Source organism: Protomyctophum bolini (genome assembly GCF_963924005.1).
Source record: "Protomyctophum bolini genome assembly, chromosome: 4".
Taxonomy (NCBI): Eukaryota; Metazoa; Chordata; class Actinopteri; order Myctophiformes; family Myctophidae; genus Protomyctophum; species Protomyctophum bolini.
Window position 1 is genome coordinate 33,996,699 of NC_137865.1, and position 25,747 is coordinate 34,022,445.

The 25,747-nt window shown below is 42.8% G+C and overlaps 1 protein-coding gene across 1 annotated transcript in view; it reads left to right on the forward strand.

The window, feature by feature from the left end:
- megf11 (multiple EGF-like-domains 11) overlaps positions 1 to 25,747 on the forward strand; it is a 112,532-nt gene that overhangs the window by 63,924 nt on the left and 22,861 nt on the right. The window contains exons 12-14 of the mRNA XM_080761247.1: positions 11,311 to 11,431; positions 12,931 to 13,094; positions 13,221 to 13,323. Of these exons, the coding sequence (XP_080617373.1) occupies positions 11,311 to 11,431; positions 12,931 to 13,094; positions 13,221 to 13,323 (388 nt within the window). The remainder of the gene's footprint in view (positions 1 to 11,310; positions 11,432 to 12,930; positions 13,095 to 13,220; positions 13,324 to 25,747) is intronic.

A 25,747-nucleotide genomic window follows, 5' to 3' on the forward strand; every position in this document is an offset into this window, starting at 1 on the left:
TAGTTTAGTTTAGTTTATTTGATCATCTTCACAGTTACAAAACAGCTTATTTTTTAACACACGGTTAGGAACTGGAGGTGATCAAAATGAATAGGCTGAAGCTGAAAGCTTATAAATGCCTATCCTATCAAAATAAAAAAGTACAATAAACAATCCAAACAATTTAATACCACCGTCAAGAAGATTCACAACCAATTGGCGAGAACAAACACGATACTCCACCCACCCCCGTGTCACCATAGAGATCCACCATAATAATCATCATCATCATCATCATCATCCTCATAGGTCAAATAGTCCCACCGACTTCCACTTTGTGCATCATTTCTCTGCGATATGCTCGTCAAGTTTGAGTTGTTTTGTAATTTTGAGTCGTTGTTTAGAACCGCCGAGATATATCGTCGCATATATGCTGTATGGGACGATATATCTCGGTGGTTGTAGACAAGCGGAAGTCCATGCCCTTGACATTGCTGATTATGTGCGCATGTATAATGAGAGTTGTAGGTCATTTTTTAGTCTGAGAATTGTACCTCCAGGGGTCTTACTAGATTAAAGCCATTTGTTAGCAGACTCAATGTCATTAGGTATAATGGGAATCTCTGACACATCTTTCTGAGTTACATTTAAGGGCGATCGATGTTCTTCAAGAAATTATCAAGCATTGATTTAAAGAAAAATAATGTACCTTTCTGGAAGAGTTTACAGTACACCTGTTTACATGTTCAATAAAACATTCTATATTACCAGTTACATGGTTTAACCACAAAGTCAATAGGGCCTATTGGCTTTGTGGTTGTTAAACCATGTAACTGGACATTTTCTGGTTCTATCGTTCCAGACCCCATTCATTTTTCCCATAGAGATTTCCACATTTATTTAATATTGATAAATTATAAATATTTTTGGAAATCTCTATGGGAAAAATGATTAGGGTCTGGAACGATGGAACCAGAAAATGGCTGCCACTGCTATGCCCTATTAGATGGCCATCCCATGACATGTTAAGCGTCATGGTAATAAATGCTGCAGGATGGTAATTACATGGTAGTTAATTGTATAGCGTTAGGATTCGGTAACTCAAATCATTATTACAAGTGAATATCATTAACCCATTAAAACCTGAGGTAGATTCTATAAATGCCTTCAGGTTTCAGTAGTTCTCAAATGTGTTCGTGCCAAGGACCCCAAATTGATACAGTATATATTTGGCTGCACACCTGCACACATCTGAATATGTTTTGTGCAGGTACCCCCAGATGAATTCTCAATCAAAATTATTCAAAATCTTTCAACAGCTTTACATTTTATAATGCTTAGCATTACAAAATTAAGGAATTTAGAAATGGAATATTTCCAAATGGTATCTGAACAAAAATGGATATAAAAAAAATTACGTAAAAAATTACATAATTTCATTACTGAATAGCAATATTAGATTTTTTTTCTCCATTTTAGTTGGATTGTTCAAATTAAAATAAAAGGTAGTTATGAAGTGCCTCCGCTGTCGCGTCGGTGGTTAATCAGCCTGTCAGTGATTTATCTATAAACAATTGACCACTGAGCCATACATTATCCCTTACTTCTCTTGCTGATGGGCCTATTGATTTGGAGTGTTATACCTCATTTGTATGTCTACTGACCAGTGATTCCCAACCTGTGTGCCGCGGCACTTTAGTGTGCCGTTTGAAATGGCCAGGTGTGCCGTTTGATTTGAACAAAAGTAGCCTCGGAAAACCAGACGTTTTTATTTCCAGGAAGAAAAGTAACTCTGACCATCCCCCGACAGCAATAGATAGATAGATTTCTTTATTTTGGTGTCATGCACCAAAGGCGCCCAGCCCACATGGACTTACAGGACACACCATATCATTGCTTCAATATTGCATTGTGTACAAGAAACAGGTTTGTTTTGTTGTTGTTCCTTTTTTTTTAAGGCAAAAATACCTTTCCTAAAACAAAATTCCAGTTTTTCATAGTCCTCCAACCAGAAAAAGTTAGCACAGATGGTTGTCATTTTACAAAATAATACATGTCTTAATTCTTCATATAATGGGCAGTAAAACAAAAAATGAATTTCATTTTCAATTTCTTTCAAATCACACACTAGACAGACTCTGTCCTCCTCAGGAGTACCAATGAATCTACCCGTTTCTAAAGCTAATGGTAAGGTCCCAGAATGCAGCTGTGCACAAAAAGATCTCTGACTTTTGGATATATTTTGTGTAACATAAGGATCATAAGGATCAATCAATACGTACTGGGCTGCGGTCCATTGTTCCATCATTATTGTTGTTGCCCATCCCCACCAGTCTCGGCCATAGAAAAAGCTAATGTAGGGCTTTGCTTACATGGGGACATCACCTATCTCCTGGCACGTGCTGTATAAAAAAAACACTGCTTGCCTCTGTGCGTTCCAGCCTGCTTTTCGCTGGCAGTGTCTTTGAAGCTGACCTACAAGCCCACACTGTGTTGCAAAAGCAGCTGTGGAGGGCTTACAAATCGCCGGGGGCGGAGCTACATACAGCTGAAGGCACTAAGGCAGACGGCAGTAGTAACGGCAGACGAGAGAAGCAAAGTAGCCAGGTCCTTCATGTTTCATAATAACGCTCGCTCTTGTCATACCGTAAATTCATAATTATATAAGTTTCTCAAACGTAACTTTCAAGTCTTTCTTGCCTGACTGCTGTGAACAAACGTGTGATTCTGATTCAGCATGTCCAGATCGCGAGCGACACCCGCACACACAACACAGACAGACACTAGCAGTGACGTCAGTGTGCACTGCATGCACTCAAACTTTGTTATGAAAGCATTTGTATTCGCATTGGTAGTTCAGGAAGTAAAATATATAAATATAAAAAATATATTTGTTAAATATAAAACTTGTGCTTTTAAATGTACTTTCAAGAGTAAAAGTAAATTCAGGCCTGGACTGGCCACTTAACGTACATGGCATATGCCCGGTGGACCGATTCATTCATTTTCTGCACATGGAGGGATGTTTTTCAGTATAAAAGTGGTGGTATTAGGCCTTGTTTGTTTGTGTGAGCCTTGACAGAGTGAGGCGGTAGAGTATCTATCTGTGTGCCGGTTGTGGTGCGCCGGTCTGTGCCAAATGTCAGGTCTGAATTTTTACCCTGTAAAGCGCTGGACACACACATACGTACACACACAGGTATAGCTCACATCATATGTAGGCTACTTAAGAAAAGTATTTGTATTTGATGTTAAGATGTATTTAAGTATCAAAAGTAAAAGTATTAAAGACCTTTTCATGGTACAAAGAAACAACACAGCCAGACATGTTCTCTACTTCTCTTTAATTTCAGAATAATGCAGCTCTCAAGTACAGGTAGTTCAGCTGTTTTGGTAGCTATTTCAACCCACCCCCGTATATCTATCTGGGATTTTCTTGGCTATGAAAAGTGTGCCCTGGCAGAAAAAAGTTTGAGAAACACTCGTCTACTCGACAGTCGACACGCTTGCACTTGTATTAGGACCTCCAAAAAAACCATCGCAGATTCTAGGGGTTGGAAACTACCTTGGTACATCTGTTGTGAAAACAAATTCCCATTGTTCCGACATTCCATTGCTCTGAAAATACTCTTTGAAGTTGTGCCCCGTCCAATGGACAGGGCCTGTTTCAGCCGATTCGCCATGGTGCTGAATCGGGTGAAACGGGTACACCCCCAAACAATGTTTGGAGTGTAGGCTACTGCTGTTTTGTTTTCCATAGTTTAAATTACAAGACAGTGAAACACCAAACCCGTCTTTTTGGCCAAAGTTGTAAGAATGTGTAGTGTAGCCTAATTAATACCGTAGGATTTTCACATATTCATTCATTTCTTTAGTTTTATATATCGTCGCTGTCGGGGAGGATACCACTTAATTCCCTTTTTGAGTTTTATTTATTTATTTACGCTTATTGAACACCCTTTGTGTTATTCAACAAAATATTGAACCAATGAAAAGTATCAAAAACCGCTTCGGAAAGAACCTCTCAACTCCATTGCATCCTCAAACTGTCTGTAAAACCACCTAACTCCACCCCCTGCTGCAGTCAGACTCATGGAGCGGAAGATTTAGCGAGGCAGTTGTGATGTGATGTGCGGGCTGGCCCGTTGCCCGCAGGTCCCGCTGGTTGAACCGCGGGTGGGCGGACGGGTGAAGGTTTTCAGCGCAATTATCGCGTGGCGGGTGCGCCGGGTCAACCCCCCCCCCCCCACACACACACACACACACACACACACACGCACACGCACGCACGCGCGCACACACACACACACACACGCACAAAGGAGGAAGAAAAAGCATTCCGGTACCTTCTATCCCTCTCCTATTCTGCCTCTTTCCTGCTCTCCCGTCTTTCTCCTCCTGAAATCATCTAGTTTGAATGAGCTTCAATGTGTTGCTTTTTTTATCAAGTATGCACAGCTGCCAATTATATCCTCATTATACTGATATCCTGACCCCGGCAGCTGCACGTCAACTTTATTTGAATGTCTCATGTAATGTTGTAGGGCAGGACACTCACTGTAGTCATTGTTCAATGTTCTCTCATGTATGTAGGTCTACGCAATTATAAAAGACAGGGAAAATATGAATTGTCTATCCTAAAACCAAACCTGTATGGGGCTGAATGTGCTATGGTTTTGTTCGCTCCCGTTTCATCAATTGATTTTAAACACAACGCTCTCTCTCTCTCTTTCGCTCTCTCTCTCTCGCCCGGTATATAAAATTTAGCCTGTACATGCAAATTATTCTTTCAAAATCAACAAATGGCAGTATATGTACTTAAAGGGATATTTGCCCTAAAGGATAATTTTATCGTCTACTCAGGCTTTTGTGAACAACCCAGACAGTTGCTCAATCCAGTATTTTGATATTTGATATTCATTTTATCAGACACGCCGTAAACCCATTGTTTTTTGCTCCCTACTCTCACACTTCTGAAGCCGTCTTGCGACTTTGAGCTCCTAGAAGGCTCTTATTCATGTTCAGTGCTTGGATCGGTGGGCTTTGATGCCTATTGCCTTTGAACCATTTAGCGCAGACCATCACTCACCATGTCCCCGATTTCTATGAACGATAGAACACGTCATCATATTTCTTTATGGACAATGTATTAATGTATGTTGTTAACAATGTGATGCGATGTATCGCACAAATACTATTAATCTCTATGCTTTTATGCTAACGTGATTTCCCTTATTTTCCCCTCAGTTCAAACAATAGTTAAAAGTAAGTAGCCTTGGTATAGCCAACAGTATATGCAGTTCAGGAGCTTATCTCCTGTTTACGTTTACGTGAAGAATCGTGATTAGGTATATCTCCTGGACAGCACATTTTTATGTCACCGGGACTCACCCTCCAGAAATCCTGTAATACATGATCATTTTATGCATACATTTTACAAGTGTATTTGACACCCAGGACCCTCTGTTTTGTTTCCCATTTGTACTCATCGCCGCCGTTACCCATGACGCGGCCCGCAAGTCAGCCGATGCCAGAACATTACGAATATAGGAGCTTGCTCTGTCCCTTAATTAATGGTATTTTGGTCCAGCGTCACCAGCTATCTATTATGCCGACACCGGTATTTGCGCCTAGAGGTGTGGTCATGGGCGTGTTGGCACGCTTTCCACTAAATTGCTATATTGGTCACACACATTTGGGAAGGTCGCATAGTGGAGTTTAAAAGCATGCACCCGTAAAGCCGTAATGCCAAATTAGTTTGGTATAGTGGCAGTGCGCGCCTGCAATGGAGATGTCCGTCACCCGCAGAGTCAGACTGTGCTGGTGAAGCACAGTAAGTAGAACGTAAGGCTATGAAGCATCTCTTCCATGGGCTATAGAACGTAAGGCTATGAAGCATCTCTTCCATGGGCTATAGAACGTAAGGCTATGAAGCATCTCTTCCATGGGATATAGAACGTAAGGCTATGAAGCATCTCTTCCATGGGCTATAGAACGTAAGGCTATGAAGCATCTCTTCCATGGGCTATAGAACGTAAGGCTATGGAGCATCTCTTCCATGGGCTATAGAACGTAAGGCTATGAAGCATCTCTTCCATGGGCTATAGAACGTAAGGCTATGAAGCATCTCTTCCATGGGCTATAGAACGTAAGGCTATGAAGCATCTCTTCTATGGGCTATAGAACGTAAGGCTATGAAGCAATATAGAACTGGGCATAACGGGCAACGGGTAAGGGATCTCTTAACCCATTCTGACCTAAAAATGTCTGTTTGAAAATTATAGACCTACAAGCTCGTAGCGCGCCACCGAGTGGAGCTTGTAGATCTGCTATTTTTCAATAGCTAAAGCATAACATAGTGCTAACACCAAAAGGGGTTCCCGAACAGAATGGGTTAAAGGCAATGGCATGTGCCACGGCGATTTTTAACGCCCAAACCACATCTTTGCATAATGTAACGGGTAACAGAGGTGTTTTAGGGATTTAGACATGAGGTAACCAAAATACCAACTTTAGTGGGAGAACACCCCTTCCCCACTGCTAAATCCCCAAATAGTGTATTTAGAATGCTCAAACGAAAATGGAGACCGCAGTGTCTCACTCGCCTGTTACACTCTAAATAATAGATAATCTGTCCAACCTTTGCTCTTGACACTGATCAGAAAGTGAGCGCTATTAGCTGGGCTTATAGCAGCCTAAAATTGATTGCTATGTGCTGGAAACCACCCCACTCGCTCTCTTTTCGAGTGTGGCTGTTAATGTACTTAGATATTGTGTACTTAAGTTGGAGTTATCGACAGCCCATGTACATGGAGCAAAGGAATCAACATTAGAGAGTGTGGAATTGGGTCTCTGTGAACCTGGGGTGGGAGGGGGTGTTGTGGTCTTGTGCTGTGCACCCAGCTTGATCGGACTAATGCATGATTAATTAACCTTTGATAGAGGAAACATGTATAATTATAAATTCTTCTATTTTCGTTTCAATAAGGGAGATAGAATCTTTTAACAGTGAAAATCCTCACCATTAGTATCAAATTAGCACAATTACCACCTCACATCATTGCTTAATTGTCACAGTAATCTTTGTCATTGCAGTCATTGTAACATTTATTAAGATTGACATGGCTAAATGTAATTCATGATTACTGGAAATATGTTGAGGTTTGTATCTCTAATTAAGCAAATGAATCCTGTATGCTGCATTGAAGTGTATTATTTAACTTTTCATGGTCTATATTGTTTTTTAATTGTTTTAAAATGTTAGTCAAATAAAAGCAAAGTAACGTCGAAATAAATTGCAGAATCCATTCAGCACCCAGGGTATCAATATCGTATCGAATAGGGAGGTAAGTGAAACGTCCCACCCCTACACGTCATTGTAGATCTGATCTTTTTGCAAATCTTTGAATATAAATATGTTACAGTACAAGTTCAAGTGAGAAAACGGGGCTAGAAGCATATGAAATAATAAAGTATTCAGAGGTCTTCATTTCTCCCCATAATGGATCTGCTCTATTACCACATGGTCTTCACTTTACAGGAGAGTCCTTGTTAAATTATTCCCTCTCTAGTGGAGCCATCAATAATAAATCGGTGTGTTGTGGAATTTATTTTACAAATCAGCCTGATCAACACTGACTTGTGGCTTTTGAACGATGAGTAGGCCTATTATGAGCTATATTACTTTTATTGACCAGGAGGGAGGTAGTTTAGAGACCAGGATTACTGCATGTTTTGTAACTTAGCGTCCCCGCAGTGGGAATCGAACCTAGGACCTTCTAGCTGTGAGGCGACAGCACTACCAACTGTGCCACCGTCCCTAGGAGCTATATTTCTAATGGAATGAAAAATATAATCTTTGACCAAGATACGTTTCTACTTTAGCTTGAATTTACTACCACACTGTCACTTTCTACAAGGGCCAAATAAGTTGGCTATCTTCAATCGCTTTTCTCAATTATATGTTCGTCATCAATCTGAAGTTACAGGTAGGAACGAGAAAGGTACTTTTCTGCCAACACAACATTTCGGGTTGAAATTGCCTGTGTCTTACAACAGGCCATTGTGTTGAGCCGAGCTACCTAGCGGGGCCACAGACTGTGCCTTAATTTGCTCCACCTGTTCTCTTTGGTGGATGCTGGAGAGAGCTGCCAGATTCATTAAACAGACCTAGAGGGCAGGAGCTGGATAGGAAAGCAGGCTGTCAGATGGGAACAGACACACCTCATATGGAGGAGGATTGGTGTGTGTGTGTGTGTGTGTGTGTGTGTGTGTGTGTGTGTGTGTGTGTGTGTGTGTGTGTGTGTGTGTGTGTGTGTGTGTGTGTGTGTGTGTGTGTGTGTGTGTGTGTGTGTGTGTGTGTGTGTGTGTGTGTGTGTGTGTGTGTGTGTGTGTGTGTGTGTGTGTGTGTGTGTGTGTGTGTGTGTGTGTGTGTGTGTGTGTGTGTGTGTGTGTGTGTGTGTGTGTGTGTGTGTGTGTGTGTGTGTGTGTGTGTGTGTGTGTGTGTGTGTGTGTGTGTGTGTGTGTGTGTGTGTGTGTGTGTGTGTGTGTGCACGCGCGCGCAAGGACTGTGCGTGCGTGCATGCGTGTGTGCCAAGAGGTCTGAACCACATTGATGATGGCAGAACCAAGAAATTGATTCTTGTAACACCAAGCTGCTCTACAAAGAACCCATGCACTGTTTGTCAGGGCAAACAAACCTGTGATAATGGCTAACATCAGTTAACGTGTATTATGTAACAGGCTTCATTTGTTGTGTGTGTCACATGCATGGCAGGTGGTCATTATCCTACACTCCCACAGTACAGCACAGGCTTTTACATTTGGCATCTTTCCATACAGAGCATCAGCTTGCCTCTCGCCCATGAATTCAAATCTTCTCGACCCACTTTAGCATTGTATTTCCATTATTTTTTAAGATATTTTTTTGGCTTTTTTGCCTTTATTGATAGATTTACAGTAGTTTGACAGGAAATGGGGAGAGAGATGGGGGGGAAGACACGCAGCAATGGTCGTCGGGCTCGGGACTCGCAACACGCTGTTGGGCTGTCAGGCTGGATTACCACTTTACCAGCCTAGGTGCCTGGACTGCTCGGCCGACCCAGGCCTGTATTTCCATTCTTGCCCTTCTTGGCTGCACAGGACGGGTATGAAAAAACAACCCCAGTGTCATTTTTTCATACGACTGTTCAGGTGTTCAACGTACGACCTAGGTGCTAAAATGAAAGTCTGAAAGGTTGAACCGTGGCGTGACAAGCCAGGACCATGCAGTGGAAAGACGCCTTTTGGCGGTGGGGACCTGAGCAATGGCTGTCGGCAAAGTCACGTCCCCCAGGAGGACAGTTGAGACCCCCCACCCCCGCGTTTTTGTTCAGCAGTCCCATCGGGGGAGAAGCTACCCAAGTGTTAGCGCAGGCTGAGCTCCTGCATGCTTGATTTAGCTCTAGTAATTGGACATGCACTTTTTGACTGGGACAAAATGATTACATATAGCATTTTCTGACATTGTCCTCTGCAATTTGTCGCATGTACTACTCACTGTTGCACTTCTGCACTGTGGGTGGACAGTTTTTGTCGTCCCCCCCCCCCCATCCCCCCCTTGTTGATTTCTCCTATGCGTCAAATATGAATGTGTTGGTGACATTGATGTGGATTCCAGGGCGAAAAAACAAATGATTTTCCTTCTCTCTGAGGGCTCCCTAACCTCATCAAATGGGTCATTCTCTGTCGTGCGGCAGAGATTTTAAATTGGCAGCCGAGCATCCTGCACATAGCTTACAGGGAGGGAGACTGACTGGTAATTAGTGGTGCTATTTGCTTCCAGTCTCAATGGATACCAGGCTGATCAATGTGGTGTCAATGAGAGGCATGTATGAGTTTAGAGCCCCATAGCCAAGGACAACCCGCACCGTGTCTCCATGCATCTTGGCTCTGCTGCTGCCACCTCCGTTGGCAGCATGGTTGCATAAGGTCTTGTTCCTCTCACACTGTGGACTGACAGCCCCTGTATTAATAATGTCTCCTCATATAAGGACTTCTATCCCTCTCAGCTCAGAAGGAATATGAATCAGTCGCCTAATGAGAGAGCTGCCTTTCCCTTCCTGAGAGCTAGTTGTCCAACCATTGGTCCCTGCACCATGGGGGTGAGACCGGATGGAATCCAGCGATGGATGCAACAAAATCCATGTGGTCATTTGTGGCTCAGTGACCCTTTATCCATGAGGCCAGTTAACCAGTAAATTGCCTGTGCCCCGCCCAACGGCCACATTTTGCCTCATCCCTTAGCTGTCTTTGTTGTGCTGATGATCTTCGCGCCACTTAGCAATTGTGACAGAAAGGGCCATTATTAGCAGTCTTGAAGTTGTCTTTCTGAGCAGAACAAAGGTTATTGCGAACCGATTGATAAAAAATTCATTCGCAGGCGGATGCTTTCATATGGTGCATCGAGAGAAGAGCGAGGTTTTAAGGCGTATGTTCTGCCCTCGGCGTCCATTGGCACATCTCCTCCTGCCTACTGTTTAAGCCCAGTTCAAAATGATAATGACAGTCGTGTGCAGACGGCAGTTCCCCGGTGCTCCGGTGAGGAAAGTGAGAGGAGCCACTCAGGACTCCACCGGGCGACTAATTGGGACTCTAAATCATTGTGTCACCTGTCACTCACGGCAGGGTTAAGGACGGGCGTGGGGATCCATAGACAGCTGTGATGATCGCCAGCTGGGGGAAGTAGAGACGAAGCTTGTGGAGGAGCTATATGCCATATGCTGAAAATTCTAATGACAAGCAGGCTGGGCGAGGACGGGGAAGGAGAGCTCTGCGTCCTTTAGCACATGGTTCACTGTAATACGACACTGAGGGACTTTAAGAACTGCCCGTGTCCCCTTGGTCAGCTCATTAATAGGGCTATGAGTGTGGGCCACACTCAGACATTCCCCTGATACCTTCTCTCTGCCCCGGAGCTCAGCCAGCCACTCCTGGTCAGCACACTGATTCCCTCGCCTCACACTGTCTCTTATATAGCCAAGGACTCTCGGTCGAAAAAATCCCTGCCTCTCCTTGCGGTATCTTGCATCTTGCTTTGTCATACTTTGTCACTCCCACGAGCTGATCAATTTTACATTCGCCCCTGCACCTCATTCTGCATCAACACAGGAATGATTGATCCACAACAGCATGGTCCTATCGATGTTTCCCGAACTGCACTGAGCCTTCCCCGTCTTTCCATTTGCTTCCTTTAAGGCTAATGAAGCGTTTTGCTGGAATCTGTCAGACTCGATGTTTATCATCATGCTGTCTTTGGGTTTTACTTAGAATTAGCTGTTGTCTCTTCCGCAGGGCGAAGACTGTGCTTTCGTGTGTCCACCAGGCCTCTACGGACCGAGCTGCGTGTCCAGCTGCTCCTGCCATAATCATGCGTCCTGTTCTCCTGTCGACGGCTCCTGCATCTGCAGAGAAGGTATCGTACAATCCGCCGTCGGTAATAAAGTGAATCCCCAGAGTAAAGAAGAACAGCAGAAGACCTTAGAACAACTATGCTATGTATTTATCAACTGAGATTTTAAGATTCTGTTATTGTCTAATTACACACAGGGGAAATTGGAATTCGTTTTTCTTCCATAAATCCCTCCCACACATCTGTACTTTTTACACAAAATGTCATTTGACAGAACACACCAGAGTACAGGGTTGCTAACATCAACATCATATTATTAGGACAGAACCCATGGTTCTATTGCTGTATGAGAAATGAAGGATCTGTCAGATACAGTAGGTACTGTAACAAAATGACAGTTCACTTCACATAGCTTGAGCTTCAAGTAGCCCGCCCAATTGGTCAGCTGACTGCCACATCAGCGAATGACGTGAGGGACTTGCCCACACTTGTACACCCACACCCACATGGTAATGCAGCATGTTAACCCCTTGAGTATAGTATGCATTTTTGAGCATGGCATGAACCCCCTCGAGTTTGACTGCCTGAACTAACTCTGCAGGCTACGCATCATATATCACACAAAGCAAACCACGACCTCAATCTGTTCACTCCCTACTGTGTTCAACTTCCCTTTTATAAGCAGCACAGAGTCACAAGTGAGCCATTCATAATTAATTATGTTCTTGAGCTGAACTTTAGCGCTATCAAAGTGCAAGGGCAGCACACTCACTACAATGTTTATTATCTGTAATTGTGACACGCCATTATATTTTATACCCAGTGCAGTGTACAACAGTTGACCAATATGTTTATCTACTCCAATTTGCGAGAATATATTACAATATAATTTGTGGGGAAACCCATTATGATAGTTGCATGGTCTAATATTAATTAAAATGTAACGCATGTTAAAAGCTTAATCCATTAAAACAGGGAAAGTTGTGTCATTTTAGATTTTAGCTATTATAGTTGGCTATAGCAACAAGTCTTTCAGAACATTCTCAAAAATAGCAGATATACAAGCCCACAGCACGTCACTTCGTTCCACATTGCAAGCTTGTACATCTGCTATTTTTTATCATTTTAGAAACATTTGTGTTTTAACACACCTTCTCTTTTCCAGCAGTCCCTGGCACAAAACATTTTCAGATGGCGGTCCACAGTATCAATCAATTTGGGGGTCCTTGGGACGAAAACGTTCTCAGAACTACTGATTTACTAGAAAGCATTTGTAGAATCAGCCTCAGATCTTAATGGGTTAAACTAATACTAAACTATACTGTAGTTTACTTTATTGCAACCGTCATACTGTACAGTAGGTTTTCAAAATCTTAAATTTTAAAATCTGATATTTTTTAGGAGTGACACCGCCGTGCAACAGAGCATAAATGACGCTTCAGTCTCAGAGAAAATCCTTCCACAGTGACAGTTTCCAGAGCAGTCTCAAAAGCATTGCACTTTGGGATTGGGAACTCAAGTCATTGAAGCTTAAACTCTCACCTTCTCCCCCCCCCCCCCAGGCTGGCAGGGTGTGGACTGCTCCATACTGTGCTCCAGTGGCAGCTGGGGCTTGGGCTGTAACCAGACATGTCCATGTACCAATGGTGCTGCCTGCGACCCTGTAGATGGCACCTGTACCTGCTCTCCTGGGTGGAGGGGGGAGCACTGTGACGAGCCCTGCCCTGTGAGTATATACTGTACCTCTGAACGTGGATAGGGGCGTTTGTGGAGAACCTGCTTGGGTTTTGGACCACAGGGTTCGTAATGGTGAGAGGGGTTAACAACAGGATGTTTTTGGTGTTGTTGTTAGGAGGGCACATATGGGTTGGAGTGTCGTGAACGCTGTGACTGCAGCCATTCTGATGGCTGTGACCCTGTCAGTGGCTACTGTCGCTGCTACGCCGGCTGGACAGGTCAGTGCTGCTCTGTCATAATGCTGGAACATTTGCAATGTGACAATGTGACGTTTTTATTTCATGATCAATATATCAATCAATCAGTCAAAAAAAAGGAGGGGTATGACTAAGCCAGGAGTTCCAAAACCTATAGCCACAGTCTCTGCCTGTCTGCACTCCACAATGAGTTTGAATAACCTTCTTTGTGTGTCTCTCTACTGTACTATTTCCAAATAAAGCACAAGTGCTATGACACAGAGAAAACATATTGCCCTTAGTCAACCGTAACACAGCTATTCACACCGCTGTATGAGTTTATTATACCCTCATTTATGGCTTATGTGTTGTAAAGTTTATTTATTCTGTAGGAAACCCTCTGTTCATTAAATGTTCTATTTGTTGTGCCATCGCACATCTCAGCGGACACATTGACTGTTGCAAGAAATGTTCAGCCGTTGCACTCTCGTGACTTTGAAGCAATGCTAATATTGCCACTAACATTTTTGTCTTTGAAGATGTTAGGAAGGCTTAAAGTGTCCTGAAATATGTGGATGAAAATAAATAGATAATACATTATATAGATTCATGGGGAATATTACAAAATATGCAACCTCTTTCCCGGAGATGACACTGCAAAACCGCTTACGTATACATTTTTACACACTCAGAGTTCAAGGTGATAGAACACATTCCTGCACACTTAGATCTATGGAGTGTTTCACTTTTTGAGACATTCTTGGTCTGTCAGATCTTGCTCTTGGTTATTTTTACCTGCCTCAACAATGGACAGGCAGGTAAAAATAACCAGTGGTTATTTTTACCTGCCTGTCCGTTGTTGAGTCATGTATGCTCTGATTAAGGTCTGATAAAACCAAAAGCTCAAAATAAAGTGAAACACTGCATACTGTAGTTCTAAAGCTTCGTTCACACCAAGGAAGCTAGAAGCTAGAAGCTGCACTGCTTCTATAGCTTCGTGGTCCCATGTTATCTCTCTATGCAGACCAGCTTTTTCGTTTTGAAGCTTGGAATGAACAGCTTTTTTTGTTTTGCGTGCTTTTTTTTCTCCTCAAAACTTAACTTTGATGCTGGGTTCTGGCTTCAGCTTCTAGAAGCTGCTTCTAGCCAATCAGAGCACAGCGTGGTTTGAGGAGGGGGAGTTTAGCTCATTTGACAAGAGCAGAATCCCTCGGCAAAAGCTGACTGCACCGAGATCGAATTAAATTATTTACTTTTTCAATAAGGGCTGTATATGTAATATGAATGAATATTTGGCAAGACCATAGCATATTTATGGAAAGAAATAAAAGTTAATATGAGCAACAAGTTGTCGAAGCGGTGAAAACAGGTTGTTTTCCGTCACTCTCCCAGTGGACTGGCACGGTGGCTGGGGAGAAGTGCCTCTGCAGTCACCCCCCCCCGGTTCTCACCGCCGAAGCTATTAAAGCATGGACTGACAAGAATGCTATCCGTCGCTGACACTGATTGTGGACTAAACAAACACACACACACACATGGTTGATAAATTAGCAGATAGGTAGACAAACAACTACCGTAATTTCCGGACTATAAGGCGCACCTGAATATAAGCCGCACCAGCCAAATTTAGGGAAAATCCCAAATATGTACGTATACAAGCCGCACCGGACTATAAGCTGCAGGTGGCCCCCTAGTGGCCGTTTCGTTAGCTCAGAGCCTTAGATGGTTCTGCGTTAGCTGTAAAAATCCATAGATTAGCCGCACCGTTGTATAAGCCGCAGGGTTCAAATCATGGGTAAAAAGGTGCGGCTTATAGTCCGGAAATTACGGTAAACAATATAGTTCAAACCGGTTGTTTTTTTTCGTGTCGGACCCGCTGCCTTTGTCCCAAAACTTTCCCCGGGAAGAGGGGAGGGGAGGGGATGAGCAGCGCGCTCTGGTCGTGTGCACATCCATCGTGTGTGTGTGTGTGTATAATTAACAGCCTTTCTATCAATTGTATGTACCCCCTCTATTTATGCAATATGTTGCCCGTGTTTTGTGATGCTGCGTTCTGAATAGATAGATAATATTTATTTTGAGGGAATAATTTGTATTGATTTATCGCATTCATGTATTGATGATTCGATGAACCAATCGCATATAGATAAGATTTTTTTGAGGGAATCATTTAAATTGGTTTATTGCGTTCATGTAGGCCTATCGATGAACCTCATAGCAAAAGTTGAAAGACAGTAGATAGCCTATATTTATAGATAGATAGACCACAATCCGTGTGTGTGTGTGTGTGTGTGTGTGTGTGTGTGTGTGTGTGTGTGTGTGTGTGTGTGTGTGTGTGTGTGTGTGTGTGTGTGTGTGTGTGTGTGTGTGTGTGTGTGTGTGTGTGTGTGTGTGTGTGTGTGTGTGTGTGTGTGTGTGTGTGTGTGTGTGTGTGTGTGTGTGTGTGTGTGTCTGAGTGATATTGATTATTTATGAAGTAATAAAAGTATGCCTAGTAGTCTACTAGGCTACTATAGTGGCCCAAGTTTCACATTATCTGCTAATTAAAAGCATGCGCTAAACGGGGAGGGAGGGGTGGTGGAGCACCGTGGAGGAGCCCACGACATACAGGGAAGCCGATGGTCTCCCTTCCCCGGGAGACTTGGGACTGAATGTCCGGAACCCCACGTAAACACAAGCAGTTTTAATTGCTTTTACGATGTGCTGGATATATACAATTGTATTTCTTTCCATAAATACGGTATGCTCTTGCTAAATCAACATTAACATTACATACAGAGCCGCTTTTTAAAAAAATGCCCGGAGGGTTTCGCTCGTGGCCCGGGGGAGAGGAGAGCGGAGTGGGGGGTTTCCCCCCAACATGAGCACTTCAGCCTAAAAGAGGGAGGATCGAGATCCGGTCGGTGGTCTCGTTCGGTTATTTACAAGCATGTTTACCAAGATTATATTATTTATTCATCCATAAATAGGTTATGATGTAACTAAATATATAATTATTTCTCCTCTACAGCCGCTATTTTACATTTTAGACTTTAAAATGCCCGTCTGCTCGGACTGCTTTGCTTTGCCTGTTTTCTTTCTCGTCTCAAAGCCAGTCCAGGCCGCTTGACTGACAGCTACCTTGTACACGCCCACTTTCTAAAAAAAAAGCTTTAGTGTGCAGAAGTATTGTCTATTGGTTTGTTCTCATGCTTATAGCACCTTAGTGAAGATGGATCGGTGGTCATCCTGCACACACTCTAAATTGGTACTCAAGACTTTGTAGTGTATACTTCTATACAAGTTCACCTAAATAAATACAATTCTTTTTACTCCATGAAGCCTTGAATTCATGGAGATTTATTTTTGGTTTTGTTGCATTCCTAAGCCAATAATTATCCTACTGAACGATGACCCGGAGAGAGCATGTGTAAAGTTTGTGTGGTTGTATGCATGCTACTGTCTACTGTGAGTGGGCAAGGGAGAGTACATGAACCCTGGTGAGGTTCGGAGTGCGGAATGTTTGGGCCATAATGTTACATGTCTGCTCTCTGTATTCTGCATCATTGTATTCCTTCATCCTGTTTCATTCATGGGGAGAGGAGGAAAGCGGCAGGCAGAAGTGTGAATGTCACAGCAAGGGCGTGGATCATTATTCTCCAAAATGGAGCTTTGCATCTGAATGTCAAATACAGGAGCAGAGCCGAGGACCTGGTCTCGGAGCATGGGGTGGAGAGGTGCGGTCGGGCGGTGAATAGATTTAACAGGAAAGGTCAAGCCTGTGAGCTCTCGGTGGCCCATTCCGTTCAGCCCCCTGGGCTTATGGGGGCGTTTACTCTGGGAAGACAATGTGGGTTTTTATTATCTGCAGGAACGGAGCCCACAATCTGAGGGCTCTCATGCTCTGAATCCTGCACCAGGTCGGGACCATCTGTCTGACTTAATTGAGTCACTGGGGTGCAAGGCTGGGGGCAGCAGGAAGCCCAGTGGGCCAGACCAACACACATACAGAAGTGCCCCCCCCTATATATACAGTATATATACTGTATATATGCCTATCTCTGAATGCATTCCGTTACTTTAGAGCCAAATGTTTGCCTCAGAATAGGACACCAGTGTTCAAGTGACACAATGCTAACTTTGTGGACAATTCTGTGATTGCAGTCTTCTGACTAATTAAGAAGCTGGTCATGGCCCATGTTGTTGATGACTCTGTCTCCTCATGTGAAGGGGCATTTTTACAACTCAGTGTCACTAAGACTAAAGATATGTGTATTGCTTTAGACAACTCCCCCGACCTCTGATTAAAGGTCAGATCTAAATATCCGAGTTCCATTATTGATAAGAGCTGATAACATTATTTCATTATTTATTGATAACATTATTTGAATACTGAAATGTTGTATAAGAAAGGCCAGCAGCGACTTTTTATATTATGTCGTTTCCTTTTCTCTTATCGGTTGGTATGGTAATCTTGGCATTAGAGAGTGAAATGCCCTTGATAATGTTAAGGATTCAAGCAAGATTGTGGGAGTACAATTTAGTTTTTTAACGAGCAGGTGCTTAATACAATTACAATTGACAATTTAGGCATTTAGCAGACGCTCTTAATCCAGAGCGATTTACATTAAGCAATAACAAAAAGCATGGCATACATCACAGACTTAACAGGTTCTTGGAAACATATGGAAACAGAAGCAGAACTTGGTTCTGGAACTTCCCAGGTTCCTGGTAGTTCTGGGATCTGTTCTAGTTCTAGTTCTGGTTTGGTTTTTGTATGTGTGTGTAGGGGGCACGGTGGCACAGTCGGTAGTGCTGTCGCCTCACAGCTCGAAGGTTGATTCCCGCTGGGGACGCTATGGGCGCGAGGGGATTGTTCCCTCCTCTGCGACATCAGTGCCCATACCTGAGGCGGGGTTGGCGAAAGGGCCTTTCTATGTGGAGTTTTCTTTGTTCTCCCTGTGTCCCCTAGGGTAGGTAATGGTATACCCTCACAAAAACATGCAGTATCTAATCTGCCTCCCCCTGGCCAGCCGGGGCACCTGATGGAGGGGAAAGGAACTGGTCGGAATAACGTGTTCCTTCCACGCGCTACATCCTGGCGGGGAAATTCCCCCCTGTCAGGTGAAAAGAATTAAGCACCCCCCAAGGTTGGCAGAGGAAATGTAGTGCCCAGGATTACATTAGATAATTGACACTGGGTGAAAAGAAAATCGGTTGCAAAATCGTGGGCTAAAAAATAAAATAAAAATAAAAACAGTTTTTGTATTGAGTTGTACTTGAAATGTACTGTAATTCTGCAAACTGTTAATAAATAAATCAATCAATCAATACAAAAATTAAATACATTAATCAAGTAAAGTACAGTACTTAGTAAATGTACTTTAAATCCAGTAGTCCACCACTGATCATTATACATTTCTGAGAGAGATTAGATGCAGCTCCCTCCATAGAGATCATCTCTATTATCTAGGAACATTTGAAGGCAGTCCCTCTTTCATCTGATCGGTGTACTTCCAGTTTGTTGCTATCAGTGTTTTTGCTTTCGTGCCTCCAGTTAAAATCTGTTTATGTTTGGACCCGCTTCCTTGAACAGTATAATTGACTAGACACATGCTTGTTTGTTTGTCCGTCCGTGTACAGCTAATCTCGGTCATCCCTGGCCTGATCTGTGTGAAACTTTGTACTGTATGTGCACTCCACTACGCTAATCAGCCTAATGGTAGCGCTATAACAGGCCGCTTCACGTTTTGACATAGAACTCTTTAACTGTAGGTCACTGTGGTCACACAGTGGAATATTATTTTCCCCTGGATTCCTTAATTGGATCATGATTCGCAGCTATTTTGCGTGATTAGGATGTATCAGTCAAAAGGTCCTTTCTGTGTGGAGTTTGCATGCTCTTCCCGTGTCCCCTAGGGTAGATATAATAATTGCAGGATATAAAACAAAATAGCAGATTGTTGATGTTGAATTCCAAATGTGGAATATGCAATAGAAAAAGACTGAGACTGTTGACTCTCATCATATTCCATGATCAACAATCTGAACTGCACACACATAGCTGGAGCATCTCAAAACGGACAGTATATATTGTATACATAACAAACAATAAAATAAACCTTTTTGAGGCAGCCTAGTCTCTCAAGACAGACTGTTTACTCATGTCCAATTTTAAGGAAAAAGAGGTCACTGCTATTCCTTTATTTGCTGATGGGTTCTCAGATTGGAAACAGCCTGACATTGGACCTCACAGGTATTTTGATGGACTATGATAGATCTAAATGAGGCAGAGTCAACTGTGGTTAAGGGTTAACCTCTCCTCTACAACAATACACCCAGCGACGAGCCAATTCTTCAGTTAATCTCCATTTAATGTCCCGGCGGTATCACTATTCTCTAATGGAATCCAGTCTTTGTTTTGCCTGTGGGGAGCACTGTGTTTCTCGTGCGTCTTTAAACAGATGTTTCAACAAGTTTATAGACGTATTTTTCGATGTGGAACGTGTTGTTTTGCCTACGCAAAGTTTACAACGAATATACTTGTCATCTTTGACAGACAAGAATACAAAATAATACAGATACATTTCTCTGTCATGTTCTGCCACTCTCTGTCTTTCTGTCTCTGTTGTGTTGTTGTTTGGAAGTGAAGCGAGTGTGACGGTCGCATACGCTACGTCATAACTGTGCGCAGGCTAACAAGAACAGATCTACAAGCTACAACGCATCTCTTTTTTCCCCCTCGTTGATAGATTATAGATCTGTTCTATTTTTGCATGCCATGCAACAACTTGCTACTATGAGTGCATATACTGAACGAATGAACAAAACAATTGACCCTCATTTGTAACGAGTAACGCAGCGTGTTTTTGCTGAGTAAATAGTCATAATATTACTATTTTGGCAGAGTAATTCGCTATACTACTCGTTACTGGGAAAAGTAATAATATTACAGTAATATATTACTAGTAACTCGTTACTGCCCAACACTGATCAGCAGTGCACGCTCATTTGTATAATCTTTATGCAATTTTGGCCTTCTGTCTTACCATTGATTCTAGATTAAAAACAGAGTACATTTTGCAATTGGTAATCTAATTACTAACAATTTTCTGTAGTCAAAGTCATCTCAAGCCAGGGATGAGTGAGGATGAAACATCAGTTCTTGCAGGCTGCCATATCTACAGAGAAAGCTACGCTGGCACTCCAGTCTGCTATGTTGGAACGCAAATACTTCAAAAATAATGGCTCATATTAAAACATTTAAAGACAGAGTGTCAGCTGCGCACAAACAAAAACATCATTACAGTATATATGGATCTCTTGCAGCGACATTAGATTTAAAATATCCCACTTGAAATCACATCACCCAATCTACAGGAATCTGAGGAACACAAAAAGGAGTTTGCCAGTGCACAGCGTGAGAAAGTAAAAATGAAAACACAAAATGAAAAACGGAGATAAGAAAATTGTTCAAAAGGCATGTATCCATTGGCCAACAAAATATATTCATAGAATTATTACAGAATATTGCCAGGTTGAACACTCAATTGATGAGGATTTTAGTACTAAAACAACAAACGTTTCAGAGGATCAAGAATGACAGAAGTGTACGGGCTGTGGATCGGCCGTCTGAGAGTCGAACGTTTTGTGAATCGATTCCCGGCTCTTTTGCGCAGTGTGTCCTTCAGCAAGATACTGGACACATAACTGCTCCAGAAGAGAAGAGTAGTGCCTTGAATGATTGCCTCCACTGACAGTACTGGGATGGCAGTGGATCAGTGGTACAGTGGCCGCTTGGCAACCCCAGAGTTAATGTCGAAGTGTCCTTGAGCAAGATGTCCTATGAGCAGGTTGGTGCCTTGAATGGTTTCCTCTGCCATTTGTATATGAATGTGTGTGTGCATTACGCATATTTGCATAGTCATTGTAAAGCGCCTTGCACTATATAAATGCACCATTTACCAATAGACCAATTCATTGTTTACAAACATTGGGACTGGGCGTATGGGTGACTGTTTCATGTAATCAATTCCCAACAGATCTCCAAACCTGTTGTTTTGGGGACCACTGGTTTCAATCCATTCAACCTCCTCTTGTGTGTTGGCTAGTGAGGTGCACCCTAGGAGACATTTATACTTCAAAGTACAGTATTGCGCACAGAGAACAGCTGATATACAAGCTCACATCGCATCGCAGATGCGAATGTTGTGAGCGTAGAGTTCTGCATGCGCGACACCATCACGGGACGAAGCATAAATTATACTTGATGAGTTGCAGGTGCGTGTGCAGCCGTGCACAAATAGGCTCTGCTGCCGTTATCATGAGCGCACCTCCTGTTCTTATGACAGCGACTGGAGGTGTGGTTTTGAGGACAACTGTTTTGAATTGCTTTAAATTATCGTTTAAACACAACAGAAATCAAGGTTTATATATTTCAAGGGCGACAGATCACAATAAAAATCCTAATCATTCTTCCTCCACACTGGGATAAAAACAGCATCAGAAAGTTTGATGGGGCATTTTTTACACATGAGTGCAGTTAGAACTTTTCCATTGCATCTTATGATAGGTGGTGTTCTTCTGCTGCCGTGATGCGCGCACATGCTGTTGCTTATCGGTGACGTCGTCTGTTATTAAGGCGTCTATACACTTCATGTGTAACAATGTTCCGGCATTGTGGTGTGTGTGAAATGGGTGAATGTGAAGTATATTGTGCATTTGAGTGCATGCAGCAGTCCATTTGCAGTCCATTAAGTAGGAAGTGGGTCTTTCGTACAATAGAAGGTCAGAATGACCGCCACACATTCAGTGAGTTTGGTTTCAACCATTGATACCAAAAAGCTTTTCTAGGCTAGGGGTAGAGTGGCTTTCAGTTCTTGAGCATGACTCTGAACCCAAATTGCTCCTGATGTGCTGGTTGGTGCCTTGCATGGTTTCCGCCGCCATGAATTAATGTGTGTGAATGTTGGGTGAATGTAATGCACAATCTATGTAAAGCGCCTTGCATGCTGTAAAAAATCACCGTGATTTACCTTCATGAACAAAATCTCCTGAAATATCCTGCATTTGTTAGTTGGAATTCTCTTCATGACTGATGAGTCAGCTGACATTTCCTCAGGAGAAGCCTACTGATATAATGCCTGCATGCCTTGCAACTAAAATGTCGTCAAGCCTATTTGTCTTTGTTATTGATGGCCTACTGTACCCTTTTGCTATTCAGGCTAAACTACATGAGCTCCAAGCCTCAAACCTGTAGTACTGCACATTTATTAAAGCCATCACAGCTGGCGTTAAGAAAAGGTTCAATAGCTTATTTTGATGCTTAGGATTGATGCCAGTGGAGCCAGTCTGTTTAACAGCAACCGACCCATTTTTCAAGTTGTGGTGGTTGCCTCCCAAACAAACTGCAGAGAAGAAGTAGTACACACACAGTATGACTCATTCTGCACTCAATTGCTTGATCTTCTATCATAAAGTGACATTGCTACATCAAACACAACTGAAGAGAATGAGGATGACTTAACTGGGTAAGACGTCTGTAGCATGTGAAACATTCAATTCAATAATCAATGTGTCCTGGGTTTTTACATTTTTATGTTCAATGGATAATTGCTGTAGTGACTGTCTCCAATCCCATCAACAGGAAATGACAGCCAGGTGGGTAGAGAGATGTCACCAAGCCAAAGCAAAATGCATACTGTAGTTGAGGTCGCAGCCTACTCCAAACCAACACAAACTATGGTAGGTCAATAAGAATAAAAGGACCTTATAAAAACTCCAGTCACGTCAATGTAGAATACATTCAACCATTCATTGCAGAAAATTGAATACAGTTACACTTGGTGTTAAAGGCTCCGCTTTGGGAGATGTTCTCTGAATTGTATCTAAGCAGCATAGGCTACTAAGTAAGCTAAGCAAAATCAGGGACCGTATCAGGCACATATCAAGACAGTTAATGAGATTAATGTGAGTCATGCAAACTTTAAACATACAAACTTAAATGCATTTTAACATTAAAGCCATAGAACATTGAATCAGTTTACTGCCAAACCGCACCATTCAGAAATGGCTCAGACCGCCAAGGGTTTAGCCCTATGCGGCCCCTTTAAGAAGCGAGACCGACAAAATTGACGCACTTCCGGCAATATGGAAGCATTTCAGGGGTGCACCGTGCACCCTAGATACATGGTCAGTGATCACAACAGCTGAAACGGTCCAGCGCTGTCACCAATTTATTTTATTGAGCTCCAAAAACATCGATGTTTTGTATGATCAACTCAATCTCAGCTCAATTCCAATGCAAATAGTTTTTTTGTTCGGCTCTAGGCCGGGACCTGGATGGAATTTAACCGGTGCGTTCACACATACGCTGAAAGAAAAATGTAAATACATTTCTTTTTAAATAAATCTTTTCAGTTTAAAAGCCTATCTCGTCCAATCTCGTCCTTGGCGGTCTGTTTTGAGCAATGCAATGAACTATAAGGTGGAGGCTGGAGTAGTACAAAACCGTATTTAAACAAACCGCCTTGTTGAGAGAATGAGTTGTTATTGGTGTGTAAGCGTGGTTGATTGAAAGCTATCAATTGACAGCCATCAATTGACAGCCAATTACAGCTGAGGCTTTCAGAATTTTGTTCTATAGTTGCACCCCTGTGATTTTAGCCAAACAAAATTCTTATCCAGACATTGTGTGTGTCTACTCAGACACTCGTGTGCTAGTGATTTACCATGGACTGTTTTGATGACGCACGACAAATATTATTGTTGGTTTTCAATTTGTATTGAGCCTTTGTCCCATATACCTGCCTTTTGCAACAGCACCATTGTTATAAAATAAACAACGGTATACTACTAGGCCAGCACTCATCTCGTCTGTGCCATTACCCATAAATATATTACAACAAACACATGTATGTTGTAGAGAGATAGCACACACTTTGTCCACAGTCTGTCGCCATAAATGACAAAATCTCAGACAAATGCAAATGTCAATGCACATCAGAGTTTGTTTGATAAAAAACTAGAAAAAGTGTTCCTTGGAACACAGGTCAGGTAGGTTATTGTGGGCCAGCAATGTTTGGAATTCACCAATCAGGGCGAAAGATCGGACAGACCCGTCTTGAGCACATGACTATAGTGATAATGTGTACCGATTTGCGTTATGTTCGGACAAAATGTGTAGGAATGTGACAGTCCTGGTGGTGCTAAAAATGGTAAATGGTGCATTTATATAGTTATTTTATCCACTCTTTACACATTCATATACCGATGGCAGAGGGAACCAAGCAAGGCACCAACCTGCACATCAGGAGCATGTCACTGCATCCACACTGTAGCGTCACGATGATGCCAAAAGCCGCGAGCGGCAGGCGACAGCTGGTGCGTCTCTGGTTTTCTGGCCGACGCGGCATTTTGCCGGCATTTTGATCTTTGATCGCGGCATTTTGATCTGGCATCTATAGGGAGGGAGCTAGGGAACTTCTAGACAGAAACGAACATCTCCATATATGGGCAAGAGACACAAAGCCCCGAAACTCTGACTCAGACATATTGGTCGGATCGGCAGTATAACGTATAGTATTCTATACAGTACTAGAACAGTACTATAACTACTATACAGTACTAGAACAGTACTAGAACCTCTAGGGGGGTTCCTCTGCTCACTTTTCACAAATTGGATAGTGGGACCTCTGGCACTCCTAAGCAGAAAGCGTTCTTTGAAGACGTTGGGGCTTCAGTCAGTCTTTCTTCTTCTCCCTTGCAAGGCTTCCAAAGCGCCTCTGTTTGTCACCGGTAGACTCAAAGTGTGTGACGCTCTATTCACATTCATTTGCCGGCAATAAAGGCAGCTACTGTTTTTTTCTGCCTGACCCAGCAGGACGTCAAACACCCTCACACAAGCCCTCTGCCCTTGGTTTGATGTCCCTGGCAGAGCTGGTGTCTAAATCACCCTGCTCATGCCCCCCATCCCCCCGCGCCTTTCTACATCATCAAAGATAAGTTTCCCTTCACTGCCAATGAGGAATTAATCGTAGCTACTGTGTGACATTAGTCCCAAGAGTTTATCCCAGGTTTAATTCAAAGGTACGTAGCACTATAATGCTGCTTTAATGGCCGCATCATTCTCAGATCCCCCAGTCAAAGGACATTTCAAATGAGGCTTCGAAGTAAAGACTGTCACTTGAAAGGGTGCAATGTGTGTGTATGTGTGATCTTGCATGCCTGTGTGTTTTTGCCACTTGTCCATGTGTGTGTTGCTGGGCTTGGGTTTACGTGTGCACGTGTGTGCACATGTGTCTCTCCACTGTTGTTGGCAACAACAGAGGTTGTTATGCTTGTTGCTTTGAGCATTCTTTTATGTAGACTATAGAGAGAGAGAGAGAGAGAGAGCTGGTCATGTGGACGCGCTAATGCCTTCATGTGTACACTGGGGGTCCTTTTTGAGCAGACTGACCCAGCAGACTCATTCCCTTCTTTTCAGTAC